This window comes from Rhizophagus irregularis, chromosome 32 (assembly GCF_026210795.1).
Source record: "Rhizophagus irregularis chromosome 32, complete sequence".
In the NCBI taxonomy this organism is placed as follows: Eukaryota; Fungi; Glomeromycota; class Glomeromycetes; order Glomerales; family Glomeraceae; genus Rhizophagus; species Rhizophagus irregularis.
The window spans coordinates 1,744,743-1,770,446 of NC_089460.1; the positions used below are offsets into that span (position 1 = coordinate 1,744,743).

The 25,704-nt window shown below is 26.4% G+C and overlaps 4 protein-coding genes across 4 annotated transcripts; 2 read left to right on the forward strand and 2 right to left on the reverse strand.

Annotated features, from left to right (window-relative positions):
- The first annotated feature begins 2,641 nt into the window (after nucleotides 1–2,641).
- OCT59_023179 (uncharacterized protein) lies at nucleotides 2,642–4,000 on the forward strand. The gene is made up of 4 exons (XM_025314142.2): nucleotides 2,642–2,742; nucleotides 2,811–2,989; nucleotides 3,062–3,310; nucleotides 3,382–4,000. Exons 1-4 carry the CDS (start codon nucleotides 2,684–2,686, stop codon nucleotides 3,480–3,482), a joined length of 588 nt encoding a protein of 195 aa, XP_025185728.1. The 5' UTR covers nucleotides 2,642–2,683; the 3' UTR covers nucleotides 3,483–4,000.
- Nucleotides 3,669–6,712, reverse strand: OCT59_023180 (uncharacterized protein). The gene is made up of 6 exons (XM_025314143.2): nucleotides 6,407–6,712; nucleotides 5,600–6,323; nucleotides 5,465–5,520; nucleotides 4,508–5,340; nucleotides 4,345–4,433; nucleotides 3,669–4,258 (listed from the first exon to the last, which is right to left on the reverse strand). The coding sequence occupies exons 1-6, from the start codon at nucleotides 6,564–6,566 to the stop codon at nucleotides 4,216–4,218; spliced, it is 1,905 nt and encodes a 634-aa protein (XP_025185729.1). The 5' UTR covers nucleotides 6,567–6,712; the 3' UTR covers nucleotides 3,669–4,215.
- Nucleotides 6,713–7,461: 749 nt separating this feature from the next.
- Nucleotides 7,462–11,027, forward strand: OCT59_023181 (uncharacterized protein; the record flags this gene model as incomplete). Its single annotated transcript, XM_066150589.1, has 12 exons — nucleotides 7,462–7,603; nucleotides 7,691–8,154; nucleotides 8,276–8,464; nucleotides 8,548–8,668; nucleotides 8,759–8,847; nucleotides 8,978–9,081; nucleotides 9,159–9,204; nucleotides 9,268–9,417; nucleotides 9,487–9,573; nucleotides 9,649–9,760; nucleotides 9,844–10,256; nucleotides 10,341–11,027. The coding sequence occupies 12 exons, from the start codon at nucleotides 7,462–7,464 to the stop codon at nucleotides 11,025–11,027; spliced, it is 2,604 nt and encodes an 867-aa protein (XP_066006604.1).
- Nucleotides 11,028–16,957: 5,930 nt separating this feature from the next.
- On the reverse strand, nucleotides 16,958–18,645 carry OCT59_023182 (uncharacterized protein). The gene has a single exon (XM_066150591.1). It carries the CDS (start codon nucleotides 18,333–18,335, stop codon nucleotides 17,295–17,297), a length of 1,041 nt encoding a protein of 346 aa, XP_066006605.1. The 5' UTR covers nucleotides 18,336–18,645; the 3' UTR covers nucleotides 16,958–17,294.
- Between the last annotated feature and the right edge of the window lie 7,059 nt (nucleotides 18,646–25,704).

The window sequence follows — 25,704 nt, forward strand, 5'->3', positions numbered from 1 at the left end:
ATTGTTATACTGCTTACTTAATTTCATGTAAATATACAGTTCTCGGCGAAAAGAATGGCAGTACAAATATCATTTGTTATTTTGGATATGAGATCAGAATTTTCCTATTTAAATTAAAACTTGTAATGTCCAATGGGATTTTTAAAATACTATTTTAAAAAGCAATAAAAAAGATGGAAATTTTATTATTGTTTATATGCTTATTTTACCCTCTAAAAAACAAAGAAGTTATAAATTTAATAGAAATCAAAGAATAATAATTTGCTATAAATTTTTTTAAAATGCACAAAATTTTACATAATAATAAATTCCATTTTTTTTTAAAAAAAAACTACTTACTTTTAACTGCCAAATATTACAATTGCATTTTGTTATATTACATTACCATAGAAAAATACTACTGATAATTTTTACATTAAAATTGAATTTGGTATAAAAGTTTGAAATAAAAAGTTTAAACTTCATTTTCTCATCAACCAAAGCTTGTATTGAAACAAAATTACAATTATTAGATTCCTTGCAATTACGAAATTTAAATAATGCACTTTTATTATATTATTGAGCTTTTATATTGCTTTTGAAAAATGATTATCTTTATACAACATAAAAATTCATCATACTCATTATTATACTTGAACTAGCATATTACACAGATGCCACACAGGAATTTTAAGACTACCATTCGAACCACATAGTCAAGAGGAATCCAATGGTGGTAATTTTGTCTCAATCTGACCTTTAGATGGCGAGAAAATTAAGAAAATATTAAAATATCATAATAAAAGAATACTAGTTAAGAGTGCGAATAGTACATAATACTGAATTGAAGCATTTATTGACACGGAAGATGATCATATCAAATAAATAATGAAATATATGTATTTTCTGTTTCTCTTTCAGAAAATAAAAAAAAATTTCACATTTTACTATAAATTATATTTGTGATATCAAAAAAACTGACTGCTATTCTTTTCGCCAAGGTCTATACTAGATTCAAATAATTTACTTCTTATTTAACCAAATAAACCAATTTATAAAGCTCAAAAAAAGTTAGTAATACCAAACTGTTTAAAAAAAATCATAATTATTTTCAGAAAATCTAAAGAAAAAACTGAGAAAAATGGAAAATATACAAAGCTTTCTTTATTTTTATTTTTTAAATATTAACTAATAATAAGAAAAAAGTTTGCTTTTCAAGTGGCCATTTACTTCAATTAATATTTTGTAAAAGAATCTTTACAATACTTTTAAAAATATAGAAATCCAATAGGAAAACTTTACAAATACAAGTATTTAAAGTCAGCTGCCTAGTATATAACTGTTACAACTTTCAGAAATATGGTAAGAGCTTAAATTTCATAAAAGTAAAAATATCTTTGATGAGAATTACTTTCAATATGTAACTTCAAAACTGGAAGTTTTTAATTCAAATAAGTTTTAAAGGAATTCTCTTAAAGTCTTAATATCAAAAGCAATTTATAAACATTATAAGTTAAAAAAAAACCAAGTTTTTCTTTTACTGGAAAATGGTCAGGCAATTGGTAGGTGAGAAATATAGTCAATCCATCCAAAGACTCAGTTCTAAAGTCCTGGGTCTGATACCCTATTCTTAAAGCCTTTGACCTAAAAATTCTATTGCCAGTCTTATTTTTATATATCATCATTCATTTAAAGCACAATTTGAACTACTTTTGAAAGAACTAGTTGATCTAATTCCCATAAAATAATCAGATTCTTTTTCTTCTTAAAAATAAAGTATAAATTATAATAATATCTTTTAAAACTTGATTTATATTTTAAATAAATGCAAATTCAATACTATATATATAAAATTTTCCAATTTTTAAAGTAAATAACCAAATTTTAAAAAAGATTACTGCAATAATTATTGATTATATAAAACTTTATACGGTCAAATTATTTGATTTCATATAGAATAGTTTTTATCTAACTAAATCAACTAAAATTATAGTAAGTATACCAATTTCGTTTTAGGTTTGCTTTATCTAATATTTACTATTACCTTTTTTATAAGCTAGAAAAATCTTACGTAATATAAAATCAAGCACTTTTATTAGTAAACTTAATATTCTATATACAATTAAATATTATTTGTCAAAATCTCCTCATGAAACTAATATTAGGTAATATATATCATTTCCCTAATAAATTATATAGTAGGGATTATCTCTAACCTTCTTTCTTTACTCCAATTATTTTACATTGCAACTTTTTCAAGGTTCTTAATCCATTCCTTTATATTGTCCTTTGATTTCTGTTATTTCATAGAAATTTATATAACAATATCTAATAACTTTTCCTCGAACAAAGTTTTAAAATATTCATTGCAAAACATGTGTATTTGAATTTTTGCTTTGGTAAATCTATCTGTACATCGAGCAGTTAAAATCCACGCTCTATACTTTTCATATAATGAGAACTATAGAACTTCAAAACAATCGGGCGCACTCGCGCTTCTAAGAGTTACTTTCTAAAGTAACCCAATTTAACGTATTTCTGCCTACTGAACTAATAGATACGTACATTGTGCATTATGATGTCCATATTTCATCATCCTAATCATACATCATGTGATCTAACTCTATTAATTGATTTAAATTTTATCCCCGGCACTGTTCTTGGGAAATATAATTACTTTCCCCATTTTTCATAATACTAAATTATGGAAACATTTCCAGACTATTACGCAATTCTCAACGTTTCCGAAACTGCCACAGCTGAGTATGTTATGCTAGTTAACTCTTTAATTTAAAAGAGAATTCTTATTCTAATAAAACTTATTATTATAGTGAAATTCGAGAAGCTTATAAGCGTAAAGCTCTTGAAACTCACCCAGACAGATATGCTTCAGGCTCGAAAGATTCAGAGATAAATCCAAGACTTTCTCAAGAGGAAGCAAAAATACATTTTCAAAAGGTGGCTGATGCTTATTTCGTTCTCAGCGATAAGGAAAGGAGGGCACAATATGGTTCGTATAAGCGTACTTTTTTATTTATTTATTCATTATTTCAAAATTTATGATAAAAGCTATTATTAAAAGATAATACGAGAGCGACTCGAAAGAAACGGCAAGGAAATTCATGGCAAACATCACAGGCTAATCCAGATCAAGTTTTTGGCGATGTATTTGAAGACTTATTGAGATCAGAAGTAGATAATCCATCATGGTTCTATGCACCTGTTGGTGCTGTTACTGGCGCATGTCTTGGATTTATTTGTGGTAATGTGCCTGGTTTGATAATAGGTGCTTATGCGGGGAATAAATTAGGCGCTATTAGAGATGCGAAAGGTATGTTTCATTAAAAACATGTCTGTACATACAATAATGAAATGGATGAACAATTTTAATAAATTTTGTAGGTATGTCTGTTTACGATGCGTATTCAAGACTTAATGGTAATCGTAAAGCAGCAATCCTGGCCGCACTTGCTTCTAAACTGATTACTGCTGGACGAATTTAAAATAAATGATGCTTACGTCAATCGTAATCGTAACCCTTTATCAATTAGTCAAATTGAATTTGACACCCTTTTTAACTCTAATTAATTAAACTAGTATATTATTAATAATATTATTGGATTAAATACTAATCCTTTTCACTATAAACACTCAAAAAAAGTTTTTAATTTTATGTTCTTAATTTTTTGGGGGGGTTTTTTTTATTTCCAAAAATTAATAAATATTGATTATGCAATTAATAATTGTTCTATGTACAAATGCACAACTAAGTATGCTTGGATGATTAATGTTACACACAAAATTTGGTTGTCGCAAAAATTAAGGTAAATTAAACTAATGCCAAATCTTTGTTAAAAAAAATAATTTTTTTCTTTTTTTTTTGGTAGTCAGAGTGTGACGTTGTCACCAACTTGACATTCCATGCGAATTAGATAATATCTATTTTCTACGAAAATAACATTTAAATTGAATCAAAATACAATACAATAAAATAAAATATGAAAACGAATACCATTTTATCAACATCTGAAAAGTTCATATATTAAACAATATCCCATTCCAACAGAGAAAAAAAAATATTATAAAAAATGATAATAGTGATAATAGTTAAATTTGGAAAAAAAGTACAAATATGGTAATAAAAATCCCTCCTTTGCAGCAACAAAATAACCACAATGTCGACAAGAAGGCACCTACAAAAAAGAGTTCAAGATACCTCCAAAAGCTCGAACGAGATCAAGAGAAGTTTATGACAATGTTGGATCCATGGAGAAGGCTCCTTTAATAATTGAAATTTTTTTAGTATTAATGCTGAATTCAAGAATCAATAAATTACGACAGAATAATAATCATTATTTATTATACCTGTTATGCATTCTTCTGAACATCTTCGCTCCTTCGGGAGTTTCGAATTCTACTTCTGCGGTTTGGGCCGAACGATCGAACGTAATTGCCTAAAATAATAGAAAGATTTTGTCAATTTCTTGAATCATCAAGTCTAATTTTTCATATAAACTGATTAACCAACCGAAAATCCAATAGGAACTTTATTAGCCAATTCCTGGATATCGCGCCTAGTCACATTCTTAACAACATTTCTAATCGTCAATTTGTTACCTCCAGATGAAGGTGCACTATCAGTTTTAGTGGTAGATTTAGATGTTGGTGTAGATGCAGCGTCAGCTTTCGCTGGTGCATTTCTAGCAGTGTTTTTTGGTGTAGGTTTTTGCACGGGTTTAGGTGTTTGTTTTACCGAAGTAGAACTAGTAGCATTACTAGATGCTGGGGCAATTTTATTTTTTGTAGCTGCCGAAGATGTCTTGTTGGTATTTGCTGTAGAAATTCCTTGTTTGGAATTAGAAGCTTTGACAGCAGGACTAGTGGAATTCTTTGTCGCAGGTGAAGCAACAGCTTTACTTTTTTCAACATTTTTTTGTAAAGCTGATACTGATTTTGCGTCTGGAACAGGAGATTTACCGTTTGTAACTGAAATCTTTTTACTATCAGGTTCTTTTTGTTCAAATCCGTCATTTGGAACCTTGCGTTTTGGAGAAGGTTGCATAGGCCTTTGAGATTGGTTATTATTTTGCTGATTTGCTGGTCTTCGTGGTGAAATTGAATTATGATTAAAGCCTGGACTACCACCTCTTCCCCCATACGAATTATTGTTACCACGTCCACTACCCATAGGTGTTATAGAAGGATGATATGGATGCATATCCATTTGTCCTTGATATGGCATCATGTTCATTGGAGGTCCACCGGACCCTATAGGATACTGGCTCATAGGATTCCCAAATAATGTGTGTGGTCGTAATCTGGCGAAATTTGGATTAACATGTATATTCGGCCCAATCATTCCTATGAAACAACAAATATAAAACTCAAAATTAAATTAAATTTACTGAAAAAAAAAATAATAATAAAAATAAATCGCATTCATCTTGTATTTTAAAAAATAAAATTAAGATTTCACATTGCTTACCGTGTGGTATAGGTAACATGTGTGGATTGTTTAAAGGCATTTGTCCCATTTGCATACTAAAAAATTAATTAAGTAAATAATTAATTAAATATTATGTTAAACTTCAACCGAATGAAATATAAATTAAATGATTACCCAGGCATTCCTTCTAATCCTGGGCCGAATCCTGGACGAAAAGACGACATGCCACTATTTAAAAATGTATTGTTATTATTAATTGGACGCCAATCGTTATTTCTTCGACCACCTCGCCCTCTATAATTTTGTAAATTTTGTTGTTGTTGAAGATTATTCTGTTGCTGTTGACGCTGAGTCTGTGTTCGTTGCGTTTGAGCTTGTCGCTGTGTTTGTACTTGTTGCTGTGATTGCGATAATTTTTGTTTCTGTGATTGTTGTACTTGTCTATCGGCAGACGTTGAAGCGTTGAAAATTTCGCCATCTTCTTTTTCAGGAGATTTTGAAGTCCTTTTGACAGATTTATTGCTAGAAATATTATTAATTTTAATATCGTCTGATTGTGATGATATTAACCTTTTTGGAGTGTTTTCTTTTGGATTAATATTTGTATTGTCTGTATCAAAATTATTTGGAGTCTCAGATTTCTCATCGAACTTTTCCTCCTTTTCCGACTCATTTGGTGGGTCTAACCCTAATTCTTTCCAAAATTCATCATCTTCTATAGGCACATCATCGACATTTCCACTATAATCATTAAGATCCAAATCAAAATCATCGAACTTAAGTTCGTCTTGATCTTTTTGTTGTGATAAGGTTGAATTATTATCCACATCTATATTTTCAGATAACTGGTTATCAGTTAATTCGGAATCTTCGTTTTTCCCTTCTGTGCTGAATTTCTCTATTATTCGAATATTTAAAAAAAAACTTGTTCGGTCAGCCATCATCTTTTAAAATAATTCCTACAAGGTACATAAAACTCACCTTCAGTTAATTGTTCGGTGGTTGCATAGTTCATATCAGATTCAAGACTAAACAGACTGTCTCCTTCCGCTAAGTTAGAGTTAGTAGCTTGAGGATCTTCAGAAAGACTGAAGTCGACGTTGCCATCAAAGTCCAAAATAATCTCGTCTACATCATTCATTTTTTTTTAGTTCTCTTAGGTAAACCTTTGGTAGAACTTTTAGCACTTTATGCAAATGTTTAGCATAAATAAATATATTTATAATTGCAACTAACTGTACTTGACCGTTTCTGGTCAACTACGAAAAACTATAAGGAAAGGAAAGTGGGCAATTCAAGTGCAACGGTCATCGGATATATATAACCCTTTGTGACTTACCGCAGTAAGCAGTAACTGATAACTTTTTTATTAGTCACTCTATCATACGATTCAGATTTTCAGAAATGTTACGCTAACTACCATATTCAATGAATTTTATATATGAAATCTTTTTGACGGAGTTCTTAAAACGGGTTAGTAATGAATCGAATTGTTTAAACAATCATTGTAAAATTTTATTTTATTGATCAAATTCTCAAGAAATTTACAGAATCAGTTATTATAATAATTTCTATTAGAAAAATTTATTTAAAAATTTCTTTACATCTTGACACTAAAAATTAAAATTAAAATGTGATATTATTTTTAATAAATAACCTGTAAATTCATTCAGGAAAAAGCTGGCCGGCGCAGCATAAAATCGGGAAAAACTATAGGTTTCGAAATTTCCTGAATTTTAGCTTCAATGACCTTTTTATATTTTTTTTCGACCAATATACTTTATTCGATAAAAATGGATGATTGTAATTTGATTGGTGTCACACCGTCACACGTATAGGATTTTTTTTTTTTATATTGTGTCACGCATTACATCACAAACATAATCTGCTGATTTGTTGAGACGATTACCTTTGTTACAAAATATACTAAAAAACTTTTGGTACTGTGGACAAATTTTTTTTTTTCTCAATTTCTATTTTCGAATTTATAGTAAATAAATCAACACTGTTTAAATAGTGTTTATGAATCCTATAATATGGAAAAAGAAATAATTTTAGAAACTGCAGCAAGTTATCAAGATAGAGACGGTATACTGATTCTAACTCCAAAGAGACTACAGTGGAGTGTTCAAGGAGAAAAGTCACCGACGATCGATATTGCAACATTAGAAATAAAAAGTAACTTCATGACTTTAGGAAGGATCTATTGAGATTCAAATATTATTAGATTATTACTAAAATTTTATTTCAAACATTTAATATCAGATTTGTTCGTTGGAAAGCCAAATGTAGCCGACGCAAAATTTAAAATTAAATGTACTGACTATAATAATCAAGAAATAACACATACGATTGTCTTAAAATCCCCGTCAGCATGGCAAGATCTTGAAATAATAAAAGCCAAAGTTAGAAATAAAGGGCCAGGGCGATCCGCTGCACCGTCTCCCGCCCCACAGCAGTCTGCTGGAACTTCACCAGTACATTATAAATCTGCAGCTCCCTCGCCAGCATCTGGCGGTTCTTCACCTGCTGTATGGAATAATAATAATAAGAATGGTACCCCAACAAATGGTAGAAATAGTACGACACCGTTGAGAAAAGTTACTCCGAGGGAAATCAATTTACGTATGAACTTGCTATTGAGAGACAAGAAGCTAGCAGATCAACACAGAATGCTTGTCGTTGAGCAGAAATGTATTACGGAAGAGGAATTCTGGGAATTGAGAAAAGTATGGTGTTTCCATACATTTTCATGATTTTTCTGATCATATTTTTGTGGGCCATTTGTTTTTTTTTTGTTGGCGAAAATTTTTTTAAAGTGATAAACTAAAAAGGTGGATGATGGCATAGAATCTATTACGTGATCAAGATACGCGAACGAGCCAGCAGAAGGGTCGTTCTTCGACTATGCCTAACCTACGCCCTGTTACCGAAGAAGGTGGGGAGGCCAAGATAAATATCACTCCGCAATTGATCAATGAGATATTTGAAGAATATCCAAGGGTTAAAATTGCTTATGAAAAAAATGTTCCTACTAAGGTATATTGTGCTTATAAATTTCAACTTAGTTATTCAATTTTCTTCAATAAAAAACGTCCAATTTATTATTAATTTATTTTTAGATAAGTGAAGAGGTCTTTTGGAAACGTTATGTTCATTCTAAGTTTAACGATCGAAACAGAGGTACATCAAATGTAAACAATGACGATATATTTGAGAAGTGTTGGGCTGAAACGGAAGATGGTGAGTAGTTTTTATCTTTTTGATTCCAATTATTTATAATATTTATTTAAGACAAATTCTAATTAATCGCACATATTTATTTATTATTAGATTTAAATCAAGAAAGGGAACATGGGCGAAAGAGATTAAAAATAAGTAATCTTAGAGACTTGAGTGCAACAAAAGAAGACCACATGGAGGTAATTGATTTTAATTAAATATATATTTATAACTAACTTTCTGAGAAAGTTCTGGGTAAAGTCCTAGTGTGTAATACATCATTTATGAGTTTGTAAGTTTAAATTGTTCTTCATTTACTTTATCGTTCAGATTGACTTTGCTCCAGATGTCACTATGAGAGCGGGTCAGGGAAAAATTCTTTCTTTATTGCGGAGAAATAATCGACATGGTGAACGAATATTAGAGACTTCTTGGTTTGTATTTGATTATCGTAATTTTAATTATTTACTAGTAATACTTATTGATTATATTAATACTGTTTTTAATTCAGTGAAAAATCTCGTAATTATAAAGAAGCGATGGCTCAGCAACAAAAGGTTTAAAAATAATCAAGAAGTTTTAAGTTTTAATAATTTATTTTCTAACTATTTATTATTTAGGAGATTTATAAAGATGATATTGTAATGGACGAATTAATTGAAGAGGAATCACCCAATACGTACAAGTTAGATATTACAGATCAGCGTGAATATTTTGCTAGTCAAGCAACTGAAATTGACAATGACGTTGAAATGGTTGATGCTGATCAGGTTAGTCAAACAATTTAATATCTGGGTATTTTACCATAATTAACTTTGTAATATCAAAACATTTATTAGAGTTCTATTAAGCATCAAAATTCTATTGAAATATTAAATAAATTCCGAGATAATTTTAGAAATTGGAAACCTAACTTGACTACGAAGGTATATACTTTTTAACCTTAAATATGTTATCCTTTTCGTTAACTAATACATTATGCACATGTTTTTTTTGGTAAGTCGCTGTTTCCAAGAAAAGTAGATACACCTATCCCTAATTTAGTAACACAAAAGTGTAATGAAATGATTGAAGACAAACAAAATCGTATGAGAGAATCAAAACCTAAAATTGGTAAGCGTGGTTTCTTTTCTTTTCTTTTTTTTAATTATATAGCATTGCAAAACATTCAACTTATTTAATTATTATCCCTACAGAATATCTACCACAAAAAATTGAAAAGGAAGTCAATGTAATCCAATTGATGGGAAATGAGTTTTTGCGTCATTTTTGGGCGTCCGTTGATTTAACCGTTAAAGAAAAAGTAGAAAAAAATAAGCGGATGATAGAGCAATTAAAATCAATCCTAACAAAAATTGATCAGATTTCTGAGTTGAAACCATCAGAAGAAGATATTAAGCAAGGACTCAACCTTCCGAATGGGTCATCTAATAATAATACAATTCAAAAAGATCAAGAACCAAAATCAGTTGTCATCAACGGTAAACGAGTAAAAATCGGTTCAAAAGGTGGTAATAGTTTTGAGCAAGTTAATGGAAGCCGCCCGGATTCCAATGGATCTCCTAGGATAGACTCAGAATGGAAAGATGCACTAATACAAGCTCAACAGGCACGTTTAAACATGTTGAATTCTGCATGATAACTATATAATTATTATTATTAATATTATATACATATTACTCTTTAATAATAGATGCTAAATCCTTTGTGCAATTCCATCGAAAAAGCCTTGTCTCATAATCAAGGGGTAAATATTTCAAGACCAAATAGTCGTCAAGGACCATCAGCTGTAAGTCAAAGCTTTCAGAAGTCAGCTCGAACTTCTAGTCCGGGACATCACAAAACCGGTATTCGTGATTCAAAAACACCGGATCTTTACAAAGCTCCTCGTGATACAAAATCAATCGGTTCGGATATTCAAAGACCTGTCCCTCGGGATATTCGGGATATCAAGCAACCTCAACATCATCATGGCAGAACCGTCAATCGTGAAACAAAGCAAGTTATTAATCCAAAAACTCAAAAAAGTAGTAACCACGATATGCAACAAAGTTTAAGTTCAGAGGTCCAGAAATCCTCCAACCGACAATTCAAACAAGGTTCAAATATGAAACAAGACATTAGCCGTGTTAACCCCAAAGTATCTGTTCGTAACGGTATTACACAAGCTCAGTCGGATACTAATCGAGAAAGTCGCACGACTATTAAAATTCAAAAAAGAAACATACAACAAAACACTAGTCGTGATGATTCTCAATCAAATGGTCGGGACACACTAAAAAGCTCTAATATCAATCCCGCTCGAGTTTCCAGTGGCTCCTCAGAAATTTCTTCCCAAGTCTCATCAGCAAATAGAATCAAAGTGAAGCGAAAACGATAAAAGGACAAAATTATTGTAACATCGTATATTTGCAAGCAGTTTATTTTCGCACATTTTTTTATTTTAATATTGTTTTTTTTTTGGGTTTTTTTTTTAATTAAAAAAAAAAAAAAAAAAATTTTTCTGTATATACATTTACTTTTTTTTTATTGAAAGCTATCATTATAAATATATATTAAAAAAAAAAAAAGAAAGAAAGAAGAGATTAACAAGTATAATTATTATTCATATGCCCTGCAACTTAATGTAGGCGCAAAAAGCGAAATAAAATTGTCAGTCAGACAATCACTCGCTTACTTGCAGAAGAATTAATATCTTGAACCAATATTCTTATTAAATTAAATAATAATTGAACATTTTGAGTAATTTATAAAATTTAAAAATTTATAAACTAATATTCTAGACAAAAAATAAAATAAAAAATTAATAAAATTCGACAATATTTATTTGTATTCATGACAATTTAAATGTGGAGATAATATCTGATTAATAATTTGCAAGAATCTATTATTAATATTATTTTAAAATGGTTTAGTAATAATAACACTGATTAGATTTATACTATCAATTTAGTGAAATTTTTGGCATAGACATGACCGACCTTATTAAATGAACTTAAAAGTGTTATGCTCTCTAAGTGCACATACTACGTACATCTTCCATAAGTGTTACTGTATATGAATGCGTGATTGACAATTGTATCAAATTGTATCGAGCACTTAGATTTAAAAGTTTAAAAGTGTAAATGCTAGCATAAATGCGTGATTTTGACAATTGTATAGAATTGTATCAAGCACTTAGAGATTTAAAAGTTTAAAAGTGTAAATACTGACGCAAATGCGTGATTTTGGCAATTGTATCGGGCACTTGGAGATTTAAAAGTGTAAATGCTGACATAAATGCGTGATTTTGACAATTGTATCGGGCACTTGGAAATTTAACAGTGTAAATGCTGACATAAATGCGTGATTTTAACAATTGTATCGGGCACTTGGAGATTTAACAGTGTAAATGCTGACATAAATGCGTGATTTTGACAATTGTATCGGGCACTTGGAGATTTAAAAGTGTAAATGCTGACATAAATGCGTGATCTTGACAATTGTATCGGGCACTTGGAAATTTAACGGTGTAAATGCTGACATAAATGCGTGATTTTGACAATTGTATCGGGCACTTGGAGATTTAAAAGTGTAAATGCTGACATAATGCGTGATTTTGACAATTGTATCGGGCACTTGGAAATTTAAAAGTGTAAATGTTGACATAAATGCGTGATTTTGACAATTGTATCGGGCACTTGGAAATTTAACAGTGTAAATGCTGACATAAATGCGTGATTTTGACAATTGTATCGGGCACTTGGAGATTTAAAAGTGTAAATGTTGACATAAATGCGTGATTTTGACAATTGTATCGGGCACCATGTATTTTTATAAATAAATGCTATTAACTTTGGTAAATAAATGTAATTTTCATAATTCCACTTATGTTAAATCCAATTTATTTCACACTTTTGATTTTATAATTCCAATTCATAATTCCAATTACTGTAGACCTTTTATTTATAGAAAATTCAATCTTATATTTTACATCTTTTGATTTATAAATTCAACTATTCTAATTAGATATAGCTAATTCAACCTTTTATTTTACATATTTTATATCTTTTGATTTTATAATTCCAATTCACCTTTTATTATTAGACCTTTAACTTTAATTCGACCTTTTTTATTTTGCATCATGTTTTAATTCCAATTCACTTAATTCACTCACTTGATTCATCAATATTTTTATAATTCAATATTTCAAATTCACTTATTTACATATTATGAAATTCCTTACAATAAAAAAAGAATAATTCTATAATTAAATTTGAAACATTTTAATAATATAATTAAATTATTTCAAAGAATTACTTGTTACGATAAAATCACGTCACGCGTTTAACCTTGGTGAAACGCGTATATCCGTAAATCCGTATATTACAATGTACACATAACATATATATGTATATAATATAAAAAAAAAACAATATTATAAAATAATAAGAACAATATTTAATATATAATATTTTTTTTTATAAAAGTTTAATTCATTCTTTTTTTAAAATTCATTATCGGTCCTTGACCGATAATATTTAATGAATAAATCTAAAAGTTAATAGGTTCAAAAAGTTTAAACTTTAAAAAAACTTTTTTTCTTTTAAGGAAATCATACTCCTTTAAAAGTTCATAATTAAAAATTATTTTAAATTTGGTTAATTGATACCTTTTTAATATTATTGATTACTTTTTTTTTCTTTTTTTTTTTCCTTTGTATTAAATATTTAACAAAGAAAAAATATATATATATATATAATCTATTTAACATCTTAACTATCGGGGTTAATAATCCGAAAAATCATTTGTTTTACATGTAAGAAGAAATAATTCTCATTTTAGATAAACTTTAAATTTTATCACATTTATCACAATTTTTAAACAAGAGTCATTTTAAAAGAAAAAACCCCGAGTCATAGAAGAAATGATTTTAAAAAGCGAGGTTGATCTGAAAATACCTGAAACAAAGGGGTATTGAGTGGCTATTGGCTTTGATTGGCTTGTAGTGGCAAATTAAACTAATAAGGATAAAAAGTGGCTGAGATAGAAAATTCGAAACATGGAAAAGTATTATGATACACCAAAAAAGGGTGTGGCTGATGAGAACACGCCATTTATCTTAATTTTTCTTAATAAGCGAGAATAAAATGAAATTAATAAGATGAAACCAGAAAAAAAAAAAAAGATTTAAAGTTTTAAGTAATAAGCGAAAAAAGATTATCATTTTATCATTTTTTTATTTTTTAAAAGAAAAAAAAAAGTATCATAAAAAGTTTAGCTTATAAACGAACGATAAAGAAAAAAAAAAAAGTGTTTTTTTTTTTTCTGCAGGGCTATAAAAGTAATGTAAAACTGTTTCAACAAAATTAATTTAGTAATTAATTATCGATAAAATTTGTAAAAATAGGAATGAGATGACCTTTAATATTGTATTATTAACGGCTATTAACGGCTATTATTAAATAAGAAATGCATTCCAAAGATTTTTAATCAAGCGTAATATGGTATGTATTCCTAAAAAAGTTTTAATTAAATAATTAAAAAGAGATTCTAAAGAGGGAAAATTTTGACAGCTGAGCACAAAGGAAAAGGAGTAACAAGAAAATCACTTCCTCATGTTCATTCATTTCATTCAAAAAAAAAAAATATACTTGCATTTTTTTGGAAAGTGATGCAAAATGAAAGAATATTTAACGGAAGAAAGTTAAGTAATGATTGGTAAAAGTATACATGATATCAATGAATTATATCCAAAAATTAAAATATTGTTTAGATAAAAGAAGACAATAAAAAAGGTAGATTACAATAAACCCAATTTTTACGAATAAAAAACCGTGTAACTGATCGTCGTAAAATATTCACCATGATCATCATAATTATAAAGATCCTCCAAAAAAAAAAAACATGAATACAGACATTTTTTTTTTTTAAAAAAAAAATAAAATAAAAATAAAGGGGATAATTGACAAAGAAGAAACTAATAACATGAAAAATTTCATGCAGTGCCGAATTTCCTAAAAAGTCAGAAATAAACCTTAAATAATGTTTTATGTAAATTATGTTATTTAAACTTATTAAAACGGGAGTAATTGCAAAAAATAGCATATGGTAGAAATACATAATACATACAATACATACATACTTTATACAAACTTTATACATACTTTATATTACTTAATGATTACCAAGACAATTTCTAATCTTTAGTATTACTTTACACAACAAGTATTGGACGATAGGGGTGGTATAAATATTGGGCGCGTTTTTTGCCACATTATTTTTCAATAGTTAAAAAAATATTGTGCGTGTACGTTATGTAGTATAATAACATAATAACATGATAGTACATACTTATTTATTTACACAAAAGATTAAAAACTTTTTTCATTAAATTCATGAGAAATTTTAAGGACGTAAAACAAGCGAAAGTAAATAATGGCGCAAAGTAATAATTTTTGCTTGGAGCACGAAAACGGTTTGGCGCTTTAATAAAGTCATAAAAGGAGATAAGGAGACTAAACTTCGGTAATGTCCTTGTGATTTTTATCCCTGATGATTTTTTTAAAATTCGAGAATGGGATAAAAAATAAAAAATCGCGTTGTTATCATGTAAATTCATGTAAATTCATGTAAATTCATGTAAATTAATGTAACAAACGAAAAAAAAAACGAGACCCTTTTTTGTTTTTTTTTAAAGAATATTGATAAACAGGGATAATTTCTAATTAAGAATTAGGATGCGTAAAATAACTGAATTGTTGATATGTTGATATTTTGATATGTTGATATGTTATTGTTATGTGAATTCTTTGCATTGAATAATAATAATAAATAAGCAATGCAATTTATCCTTTTTTTTTGTTAAAAAAAAAAACAAAAAACTTTTAACAACTTAATATAATTCGGAAAAACCTTTTTCAGTAGAAACATAATTTTCTTTTTAACAAATAACGGATTTAAATTAATTAATCTTTTGTTTTTCAGAATAAAAACAGATCGAATTTAAAAAGTAAAATTTTCCGATATTTAATAATATTAATATTTTTAGAAATCGAATGATTGTTAATATGGCTTTTTTTTTTCTCATACACAACAAAACACAACATGAAACGAAAAAGCCTTTTATCTTTAATTTTATTTCCAAAGAATAAACAAGATACATTCTTATTATCATGCACAAAAAGTACAAAAATCCCTCAAAAGTTTTAAATACTTAAAAATTACTTCTTATCTTTACTATTCAATATACTATTTTTGGTATTTGTTTTTTTAAAATAAACATTTCAATAAAAATATTCCCGATTTTTGCTTCAATTTTCAAAAAAAAAAAAAAAACTCTTTTAAAAAAAAAAGTTATTCTAATTTACTAAATTTGGATTGTAATATAAAATATTTATTTACATTAAAACAAGTTTTAATATTTCAAATGATGCATACACCGCATATCAATTGCATTTAAATTTATTAACATTGTGCTTTTATTGGAAATATTTGAAATACCATTTGGTATTACAAAATAGATCATAAATTCATTGGATGTTCTTAAAAATAGCAAACACTTTGGAATTTGTCCAAATTTAGTTAATTTTAATTCATCTTTTTTGTTTTGATGTTTCAATTGGGTATTTTTGGCTTCCGTTTTTTTTATTTCCTGAAAAATAAAAAATAAAAATGAAAAAGAAAAAAAAATTTATTTATGATAAAGTTGCATCAAAAATGAATTATTTGTAAACATATTAGGATGGATCTATATAATAACTGACAACGATCAAAATTATCAAATCATTGAACTCGGATTAAAAAAAATTGGTTCGTCGTTGTCATCGTTTTTATCGTCGTTATCGTCTTTCAAGTCATTTTTTAATCTTGATCAAATGTATTTTTTACACTTTAAAAAATAAAAAAAAATTACACTACACGCAAAATAAATAAATTGAATGAAATGATGATTTTTTTTTTGTTTTTTATTTATTAATAATAATAATAATAATTTTTTTTAATATATATATATAATATTTACACAAATTAAAAAAAGAAGAAAAAGGAAAAAGAATAGAATTGAAGAAAGAAAATAATAATAAAAAAAAAACCGCTAATAATAATAATAATAATAATAATAAAAGAAAAAAACTCTTAAAATTATAGAAACTATATATGAAAAAAAAGTTCTTATAAAAAAAAAGGAAATAAAATAAAAGGGGAAAAAAAATAAAAAATAAAAAATAAATAAGTAACCTTCGTAATCATCTATGTTTAAGGTGTATTTCGTTCCTTCTTGCATATATAATAATACAACAAAAAAAAAATCACTTTTTTTTATTTTTTTTTTTATTTTAAACAAAAAAAATGTATGATGAAAAAAATGTATATGTATAGAGTGAAAAAAAAAATCTTTACAAATTTAAATTTTTTTTTTTTCTTTTTATAAAAAAAAAAATCATAGATACAAAGTATATATATAATAAATACAAAAAAAGTTTCCTTGAGGGAAAAAAAGTGCGTGTTTATGGTTTTTGATTATGGTTGTGAATGAAAAAAAAAAATGTCCTTATTGTAATAATACTAACAGAAATGATAAATAGTAATGTTATTATTCAAAAGTTTTAAAAATGTTTTTTTGTTTTTTTTTTTAAAAAAAAAAATAAATAAATTATAAATCTACTAATTAATTACTATTTAAATTCCAAGAAGTCATTGGTTCGTCAGTGGGAGAAGTTGTTGTTGGAGGCAAAAAATTCATCGGATTCATCGTGTTCATCGTATTCATTGTGTAGTTACTATCCATATAATAAGGATTGTATGAATCATAAAAGGAGAATTCTGAAGCGGCACTGGTTGTTACAATTGGTGCTGGGTGTTGTGAGACGTTATTTGATGAATTATTATAACATTTTGATTCAGGATGAACTTGTTGTCCATTAGTTGGTGGTGTGGTAGGTCCCCCACTTGTTGTATCATCGTTATATTCAAAGCCACCTGAGTCGGAACCCCCTTCGTCATCCCCTGATTGTAAATTAAGAGATGTATTCATATCACTATATTGTGGAATCATCATTGAATCGACTGATAAAATGTTTTCACCCGCTTGATAAGGTTGGGCCAAGTAATTTTCTTCAATTTTCTTAAACATATCAGAAGAGGGAAAAGCTGGTAAAAGTTGAGCGTCCGAGTTTGCACAATCAACGAAACGTTGCAAACTTTTCATTATTTCTGCAATACATTTTCCGTCACCAAGACGTTTTAAAAGTTCAAAAGTAATTGGTAAAACTGGCCTTATGCATCTACTTTGTTTTAAAGCGTCTCTTAAACCTTCAAATAATGGTTCGTAGGATACAAAATGTTCTTTTGATTCATAAAGGAGACAAAGTATTTCCTTTTCAATATCTTTTGTTTGTAACTGTTCAGCTACATCACTTGTTATCGCGATTAATTGCTCTTCGACTGCATTAAGTCTTAACTTTAAGGATTCTACTTGCTTGTTCTTACGGGGAGAATTGTCATATTTGCAGTGTTGGGGATCGCAGTTGCTACAGGGTTTACCAGTTTCGGCATCACCATCACATTTTATCTTCCCTTGTCGACAACGTTGGCATGCCCTTTTATTAATAGGACCACGAGTTCGCTTCGCTAATACGTTTGCGCTGTTGTTGTTATTATTTGATGATTGATTTACGTATCGAGGTTGACCTGGTCTTGTTGCAGTCATTGTTAATAAGTTTTTATTTAACAGACGTTTTGAATTCTAATGTTTAAAATGTTTAAATGAAGACGACAGTTTTCTTTGTAAATAAAAACGAAAAAAAATAAAGCTTGATTGAAAAGTTTTTTTTTTTTTTTTTTGTTGAAAAAAAAATAAATAAATTTAAATTTATCTAACAAAAAAAATTTTTTTTTAAAAAAAAAGTTTTTTTTTTTCTTTTGAATTTGTTTGTTTTTGAGTGTTTATATAGAAAAAAAAAGGATAAATTTTTAATATTTTAATTTTTTTTTTCACAACGAGAAGAGAAGAGAAATTTGGTATCTAAAAATGGGGGATTCTATCTTTTTTATATTAATTTTTAAAATAACACATATATATTATCTGCCGTAGTATTGTATGTTTAAAATATTTATATTTGTTATTTTAAAAATCCACTTTACCTCATTTACATCAATATAAAAAAAATTTTTTTTTTTTAATAAGGATAAAATTAAAACCTATTATCACAATCACAAATTTTTGTTTTAAAATTTTTTATCACTTATCACATATCACTGTATCGCAACTACCTGGTCACAAAATTTTTCAAATTTTGATATTTTTGGAAATATGAATTAAAAAAAAAATCGAATGTTGAAAGAAGAGAAAACGAAAATTTTTAAAATATATTAGAATATAAAATAACTAATTTTTTTTTACTTGACTTTTTTTTACTTTAATCTTGTCAACTTTCATTCTTTGTTAAAAAAAAAATATATAATAATAATAATAATAATAAAATTTTTTTTTTTTTTTTTTTTATTTTGTACACATTTTCATTTTCATTAGTAATCATTAAAAAAAAAAATTCTAAAGAATTCTGTTTCATTCTTTTCTTACGAATTCCCTTACGAAATTTTTTTTTTATTTTATGCCAAAGGGAACAAACGAAATGAACATATTCCAGCCTAATCTTTAGAAAGTCAGATTTTCTAAATAAATCTAATTAAATAATCTATCTTTCTCCAGTTTTTTTTTTCGTACATAAAAAAAATTTGGTACAAATCATTAAAAATCCAATCAAATTTTACTTGAATCAAAATTTTTTTTTTTCTTTGCCATTTTCTATTTATAGAAACATAACACATTAATTTTTTTTCCATGAAATTTAAGTTTTAATACTTTAAAAAGTCAATAATGAAAAGATTTTTTTTTTTTTTACATTTAGAACGTTTTCTACATCTATTTTTTTTTTCTATTTATTTTTCTTTTTGTTTTTTTTACAACTTTTATTAATTTATTTAGAATATCGAAAAAAGAATTCTTCATTACAAATCTCAATTATTATATATATCAGTCCAAAAGATTAAAAATTTTTGTGGCTTAAACTTTTTTAAAAACCAGAATCGGTTAGAAGGTCGATCTATTGAGAATGGTTTAGCATGGTACGAATAAAATTATTGCAGGAGTGGCGAAATGGCTGGGATGATCATAAATATATTAATTATATATATATATATATTTGAATAGGTGAAAATATGATAAATATACGTGATTAAATAATAATTGTCACCCTTAAACATATATTATTGTTACGCAAATCCTGAAACAAAATGAGAATTTAGGAAATCCCGTTTTCTTTTTTTTTATTTTAAAAAAAAAATAAAAATAAAAAATAAAATAAAATAAAATAAAAAGGAATTAATAATATAATACCAAGAGAAATATTTTGATATTGTTTACAGCTAGGAAATAAGTTTTTTTTTTTTTTGCAATAAAAACAATTATTTAATCGAAAATTTCAAGGCACGGTAAAGTACATTATTTGTTCAATGGATATATATGATAATGTACATATTAATCTATTAATCAATAAATAATAATTCAATGTTTCAATATTTTAAATGTTTCCCCGAAATTGAAAGTGAAAATTTCATATTACCATAGGATAATCTACGATCTCGTGAATACAAATCCCAGGTATATTTTGAATTGGATACATGGGATTACAACCAACCCATACAAACCCGAAGGAAATCTTAATTTATCTCTTGGTAACACCAACTAACCAATAATGTAAATTAAGGATTTTAAAGTAGTATTGTTCATTATGTAACTTGTATTAAAAAATAAAAATAATAATAATAATGTGTGACTCATAATTATAATTATATTATCATTTTCAATACGTTTTAAATATTTTTTTTTTTAAAAAAAAAAACGTGGGATTCTGTGTAAATCTGCGTAATTTTATACCCAAATTATCCAAATTAGAACAATTTCCAGTTCTAGATTCTTTGACGATAAAGTTCTTGGCAGATCACAGGTGGGGTTATGTGGGTTATGTGGGTTACTGTTGGTTGGTTATAAATGTTAATTAATATGTGGCTATGTGAAATTATGTAGATTATGTTGATTAATGTGGTGGATAAATGGATTATGTTATTATGTATATTATGTATATTGAGTTGCGTGAGTTACGTTAGGTTACGTGAATTACGTTGGGTTACTTTTACGTTTGGTTACTTTTGTTACGTTGGGTTACGTTGGGTTACGTTGGGTTACGTGGGCTATGTTGAAGTAAATCGATTATTTCTTCCGTTGATGATGATGATGACATTTTTTTGATATTTTGGGTAATATAATGGAACATTATGCATTAGTTTTTTGGTCATGTGTATTTTCACCCGACAACTTTTTTTTTAAAAAAATTATTTGAAATTTATCCCATGACCCAAAGAAAATTATTTGGCCCATGACCAATTCATGATCATACCCTTTCTTATCTTTGATCATTGTTAAAATTGCTTATCATGATCCTAACCATACATCCGAAAAATTTTCATTATTTACCATATTTAATAATAAATGTAATAAATGTAATAATAATAAATGTATACGAAAAAAATATGTCTTTTTAAAAAATACATATTATCTTTTTTTGTGATATCAAAATATGTGATTTATGAATTATCAAAAAAAAAAAATATATATCCATCCATTCGTTTAGATCTTTATTAAATCTTTATAACAAAGAATAACTTTTTTTGAAAGTTCAGTTTTAACTTGATTTAGTAAAAAAAAAAAAAAAATTTTTTTATACTTTTTTTTGAGCATTAAAAACGTTCATGCAATCCTTTTTTGCCAAAGGAAAATATATTATCAATATATTTTCTTTTTTTTATTTATTTATTTATTTATTTATTATTATTATTATTATTATTTTTTTTTCTTTTTATTTCCTCTTTCAACAACTTTCAACATTTTCAACATTTTCGGCATTTTTTTTTAAAAAAGCATCTTTTGGTTAGATTAATTACTTTATATTCAAATAACTTATTATATTAATACTTTAATACTTTATACGAATAATATATTATTACGAATAAATTTATTATTATATGAATACTTAAATACTTTATTATAAATACTTTATTATATGAATACTTGAATACTTTATTATACGAAATACTTTTATATTTTATTATACGAATACTTTTATACTTTATTCAAAAATATTTTATTTTATTCAAAATATTTCTTTATTAAAAATACTTCTTTATTCAAATACTTTATTCAATAGTACTTTATTCAAATATCTTTTTTTCGTTCAAATCCGTTTTCGTAAAACGCACGACTTTTTTTTACAAAAACAGGTCTCGGTCCCTTCCCCCTCTAATATTTACCTCGATACCTTTCTCACCTATTTTCTCACCCCCAAAAAAAAAACTTCCAAAGTAAATTACGCCATTTAATTACAAAAATGAAAAAAAAAAATAGTCTACAAAGTCGAAATTTTCCTTTTTTGATTACAATTAAAATATAATTTTTTTTTACATATCATTTACATATGATAATATAATATTATTAAATAATATTAATAATGATAATAATATCTAATATTATTATTATTATTATTATAATAATGTGTTTATAATATATATATATATATGTATCTATTAGCCTATTTGCCTCTCACTTTATTATTATTACCAAAAATAAAATTAAGGTTTTGTTATTTCCAAAAGAACTAAAACTGTTCCCCAGTCATATTAAAAAAAAAAAACTGTGAAACTTTATTTTATTAATGTTATCATCAAATAAATAAATAAATGGGTTTTTTAAAAAAAAAAAACCAATGAACCCGAAACCCGTAAGTTTAATAATGTGTGATTATCATTAATGATTTATTATTGTTTGAATGAAAAAAAAAAAAAAAAAAAAAAAAAAAATTAAAAATAAAATAAAAAATAAAAAATAAAATAAAAAATAAAAAATAAAACAAAGCGGTTAATATAACACAGAATACATCATAAAAAGTGTAATTTTTTGAAACATATTTTTTTTTTTTGAGGGAAAAAAAATTTTTATATGAAAATAATATTACGCACTTCAATAAAAGGTTTTTTTTTTTCGGGACGGGAAATTTTATTTACAAAAAGTAAGTTATGATATAATGTTGTGATTACGAACAACATATGATGATATCATTTATCTTTTTATTCATTAAAGGTCAGATGAGCAGAGAATCAAGGGATTCTGGACCTTTGATAAGCCACAACTTCGCATTAGATAGCCATAGATGGCCGTAGATAGTCTTATTCCAATTAGGTCAATTTATGTGTTACTTTATAACATCATTAAACTGCGTGTGTAATGCTGATTTACTTATGACATAAAAAAAAAAAGAAAAATTTGGGGGAATATTTCTTACTTGGCTGATGAAACTCAAAATACGCCTCACGAATAATCAACAAATCGATTAGTTTTTATTGACCACAGCAAATGAGGAAACTGATACAAAAAAATAAGAAGATGAGTTGCATAATATAAATTATAAAATTCAAATGATTTTTTTACAAACAAAAAATTCCCCCTTACATGATGTATTCCTAAAATGGTAATTAAACAATGAATTAATTGCTGCGTACGTTCATTTCATATATTGAATGAAATTAAACAAACATAAATAGCGTAGTAAAAAGTGATAATATATGTATAATGTATGTATGTATGTATGCTACGGGAAAATAAAAAAATAATATATTGTAAATATTTTTTTTTTAAAAAAAAAATCCTTTTTATTTCCTGAAAAAGTGAGATTAACAACTTTCAATTAATTAAATTCTAATTAAATTCAAAAAATCAAAAAAATCGATATATAAAAAAAAAATCGATATTTGAATATTGACAACCTTATTATATAATACGGTTGGACCACTTATGAAAATGTTTGCATTAATTCGCATAATCTATTAAACATTAAACTTTCTAAATATGTCTAAATATGTTTAATTTTTCCTTCATCCTTTCATCACAAAGGAAGAGATTCAATTTTTAATCACATTCACATTATATTTTTTTTTTGTGTAATAAATATCAGATGAGAATATTTTCCCGAAGGTACAGTAACTCATTATTTTTCCCGTATTTGATAACTGATAAGATAGGAAATTATTGTATTAATATGATTTGTTCAAGTTCACGAGAAAAAAAAAAAACTGATCATATGAGAAAGAATGATAATTATTGTTGTTGTTGTGGTTGTTTTCTTTCCGTTGTTGAATTGATAGGATGTTAATTCATGCAATATTCTGTGTAAATATTTGTTATATTGACTAATCCAAAAATGTTTAATTTTTCGTAAAAAAATTTGATTTTATTCAATTATTATGTATTGTGTAATAAATCACGATGGCTGCACGGAATGTATGGAAGAGAATAATGGGATAATATATCATCATGTCAAATAATTGATAATACTGATAAGATAATGACAAGATAGGAAATATTTTGAATATTTGGTCATGTTCACCTACACTAAAGTTCACGAGACGTTATAAGAAAGATATGAAAGAAAACTGATCATATGAGAATGAAGCATCTCTTACGAAAAATTTTCGAACTTTTTAATAATTTTTGGTAATTCATTACAAAGAAAAAATTATCTTAGAGGTCATTAGGTTGTCAAATGATCAAAAAAAAATATTTTAAATTAGTTTTTTTTTTTCTTTAAGGTTTTTTTTTGTAAACATTAAACTTGTCGATATAAAACGATTAATTGGTTTAAAGAGAGAGAGGGTTTCAATGAAATTATAAATTTGGATTAAATCGACAAGTCATGTGGGACAATATTAATACAAGATGATCATGTGGGATGGAAAATTCATTCAAGAATAGTTATGTAGAAGAAATCATGTGCGTTCTAGGGATTTCATTATTATTGTGCATTATTAAAATATTTGAACAGAACATTTTTTTATTGAAACACTTTATCACTTTTATTAAACATTTTAGGGTTGAATGGGGCATAAATGCGAGAATTTTAATGTGATTAATGAGAAATAAATGAGAAATTATAACGATATAATCATAATATTTTTTTTTTTAGAATTAAAAATTCAAAAATATACACAAATATATACATTATGCATTTAATACTTTAAAAAAACTGACAAAGGTCTTTGTCATTTTTTATGTAACAAATTTATATAATTTATATAATAATATTAAAATAAAATATATATATTTTAAAATATTTTAAAATATTTTTGTTATTTTTGTTTTGTTTTTTTAAAAAAAAATTTGGTTACAGTAATAATATCCGTAAAAATGAGAAGATAAGAAAAATAATATATGTAAAAAGTATATATGTATAAGTATGCACACACAAACCACACAAACATATTTATTTTTTTTCAGCCATCAAAAAAAATAACTTAATTCGAAAATTGCACAAAGCATTTTTTTTCCCTCAATTTATAAATAAATTAAATAAATTATTTTTTTTAATATTAAAATGGTGATGATTATAAGTAAATCTTTTAAATAATTCTAAAATAATCCTAAAATAATCCTAATAATCCTAATAATCTTAATGGGTATTATGACGATCCCAAGTCCCAACGAATAAAATTTCTTCCAACCAATTAAAAATTGACAAAATGAAATAAACTAGGAACGAGTTCATAAATCATAATAATAGGATTGAATGTAGTAATACATTATTGTAGTAAAAAATTGTTGTAAAATCCCCAACTTTGGATTTAAGTTGCGGATGTTATTTAGATGTGTTACTTTTGTTACTTTGTATACTTGCTATACTTTTTTCCAAATTTGGTTTGGTCCTAATTTTTTATTGTGAATATAAAAGGACAAGTATTGTGATGGCTTTTTAAAGGGGGGGGATGATGCATGAAACCATCAAAAAAAAACACGTTTTTTTATTTCAGCCATAAAAGTAAGAAATATAAAAGGAAACCTTTGAAAGCTGGGTTGTGAGTTGAATAAGAAAAAGGGTATAGTCCCATATTACAATTACATTATACAACATTGTTGTATTCCAATGGCGATTTTTGATTTTTTTGTCGTAATAAAAACAAGTTTTTCTGTAAGT

What these genes read in the sequence shown, in the direction of transcription:
- OCT59_023180 (XM_025314143.2), bottom strand. Translation starts at nt 6,566, where the DNA reads ATGAATGATGTAGACGAGATTATTTTGGACTTTGATGGCAACGTCGAC. An exon ending in GGATTAGAAGGAATGCCTGG is followed by an intron (nt 5,521 to 5,599) that starts GTAATCATTTAA and finishes TTAATTTTTTAG; the next exon opens with TATGCAAATGGGACAAATGC. An exon ending in TTCAGAAGAATGCATAACAG is followed by an intron (nt 4,259 to 4,344) that starts GTATAATAAATA and finishes CAATTATTAAAG; the next exon opens with GAGCCTTCTCCATGGATCCA.
- OCT59_023182 (XM_066150591.1), bottom strand. Translation starts at nt 18,335, where the DNA reads ATGACTGCAACAAGACCAGGTCAACCTCGATACGTAAATCAATCATCA.
- OCT59_023179 (XM_025314142.2), top strand. Translation starts at nt 2,684, where the DNA reads ATGGAAACATTTCCAGACTATTACGCAATTCTCAACGTTTCCGAAACT. An exon ending in TCCGAAACTGCCACAGCTGA is followed by an intron (nt 2,743 to 2,810) that starts GTATGTTATGCT and finishes TTATTATTATAG; the next exon opens with TGAAATTCGAGAAGCTTATA. An exon ending in CGCTATTAGAGATGCGAAAG is followed by an intron (nt 3,311 to 3,381) that starts GTATGTTTCATT and finishes TAAATTTTGTAG; the next exon opens with GTATGTCTGTTTACGATGCG.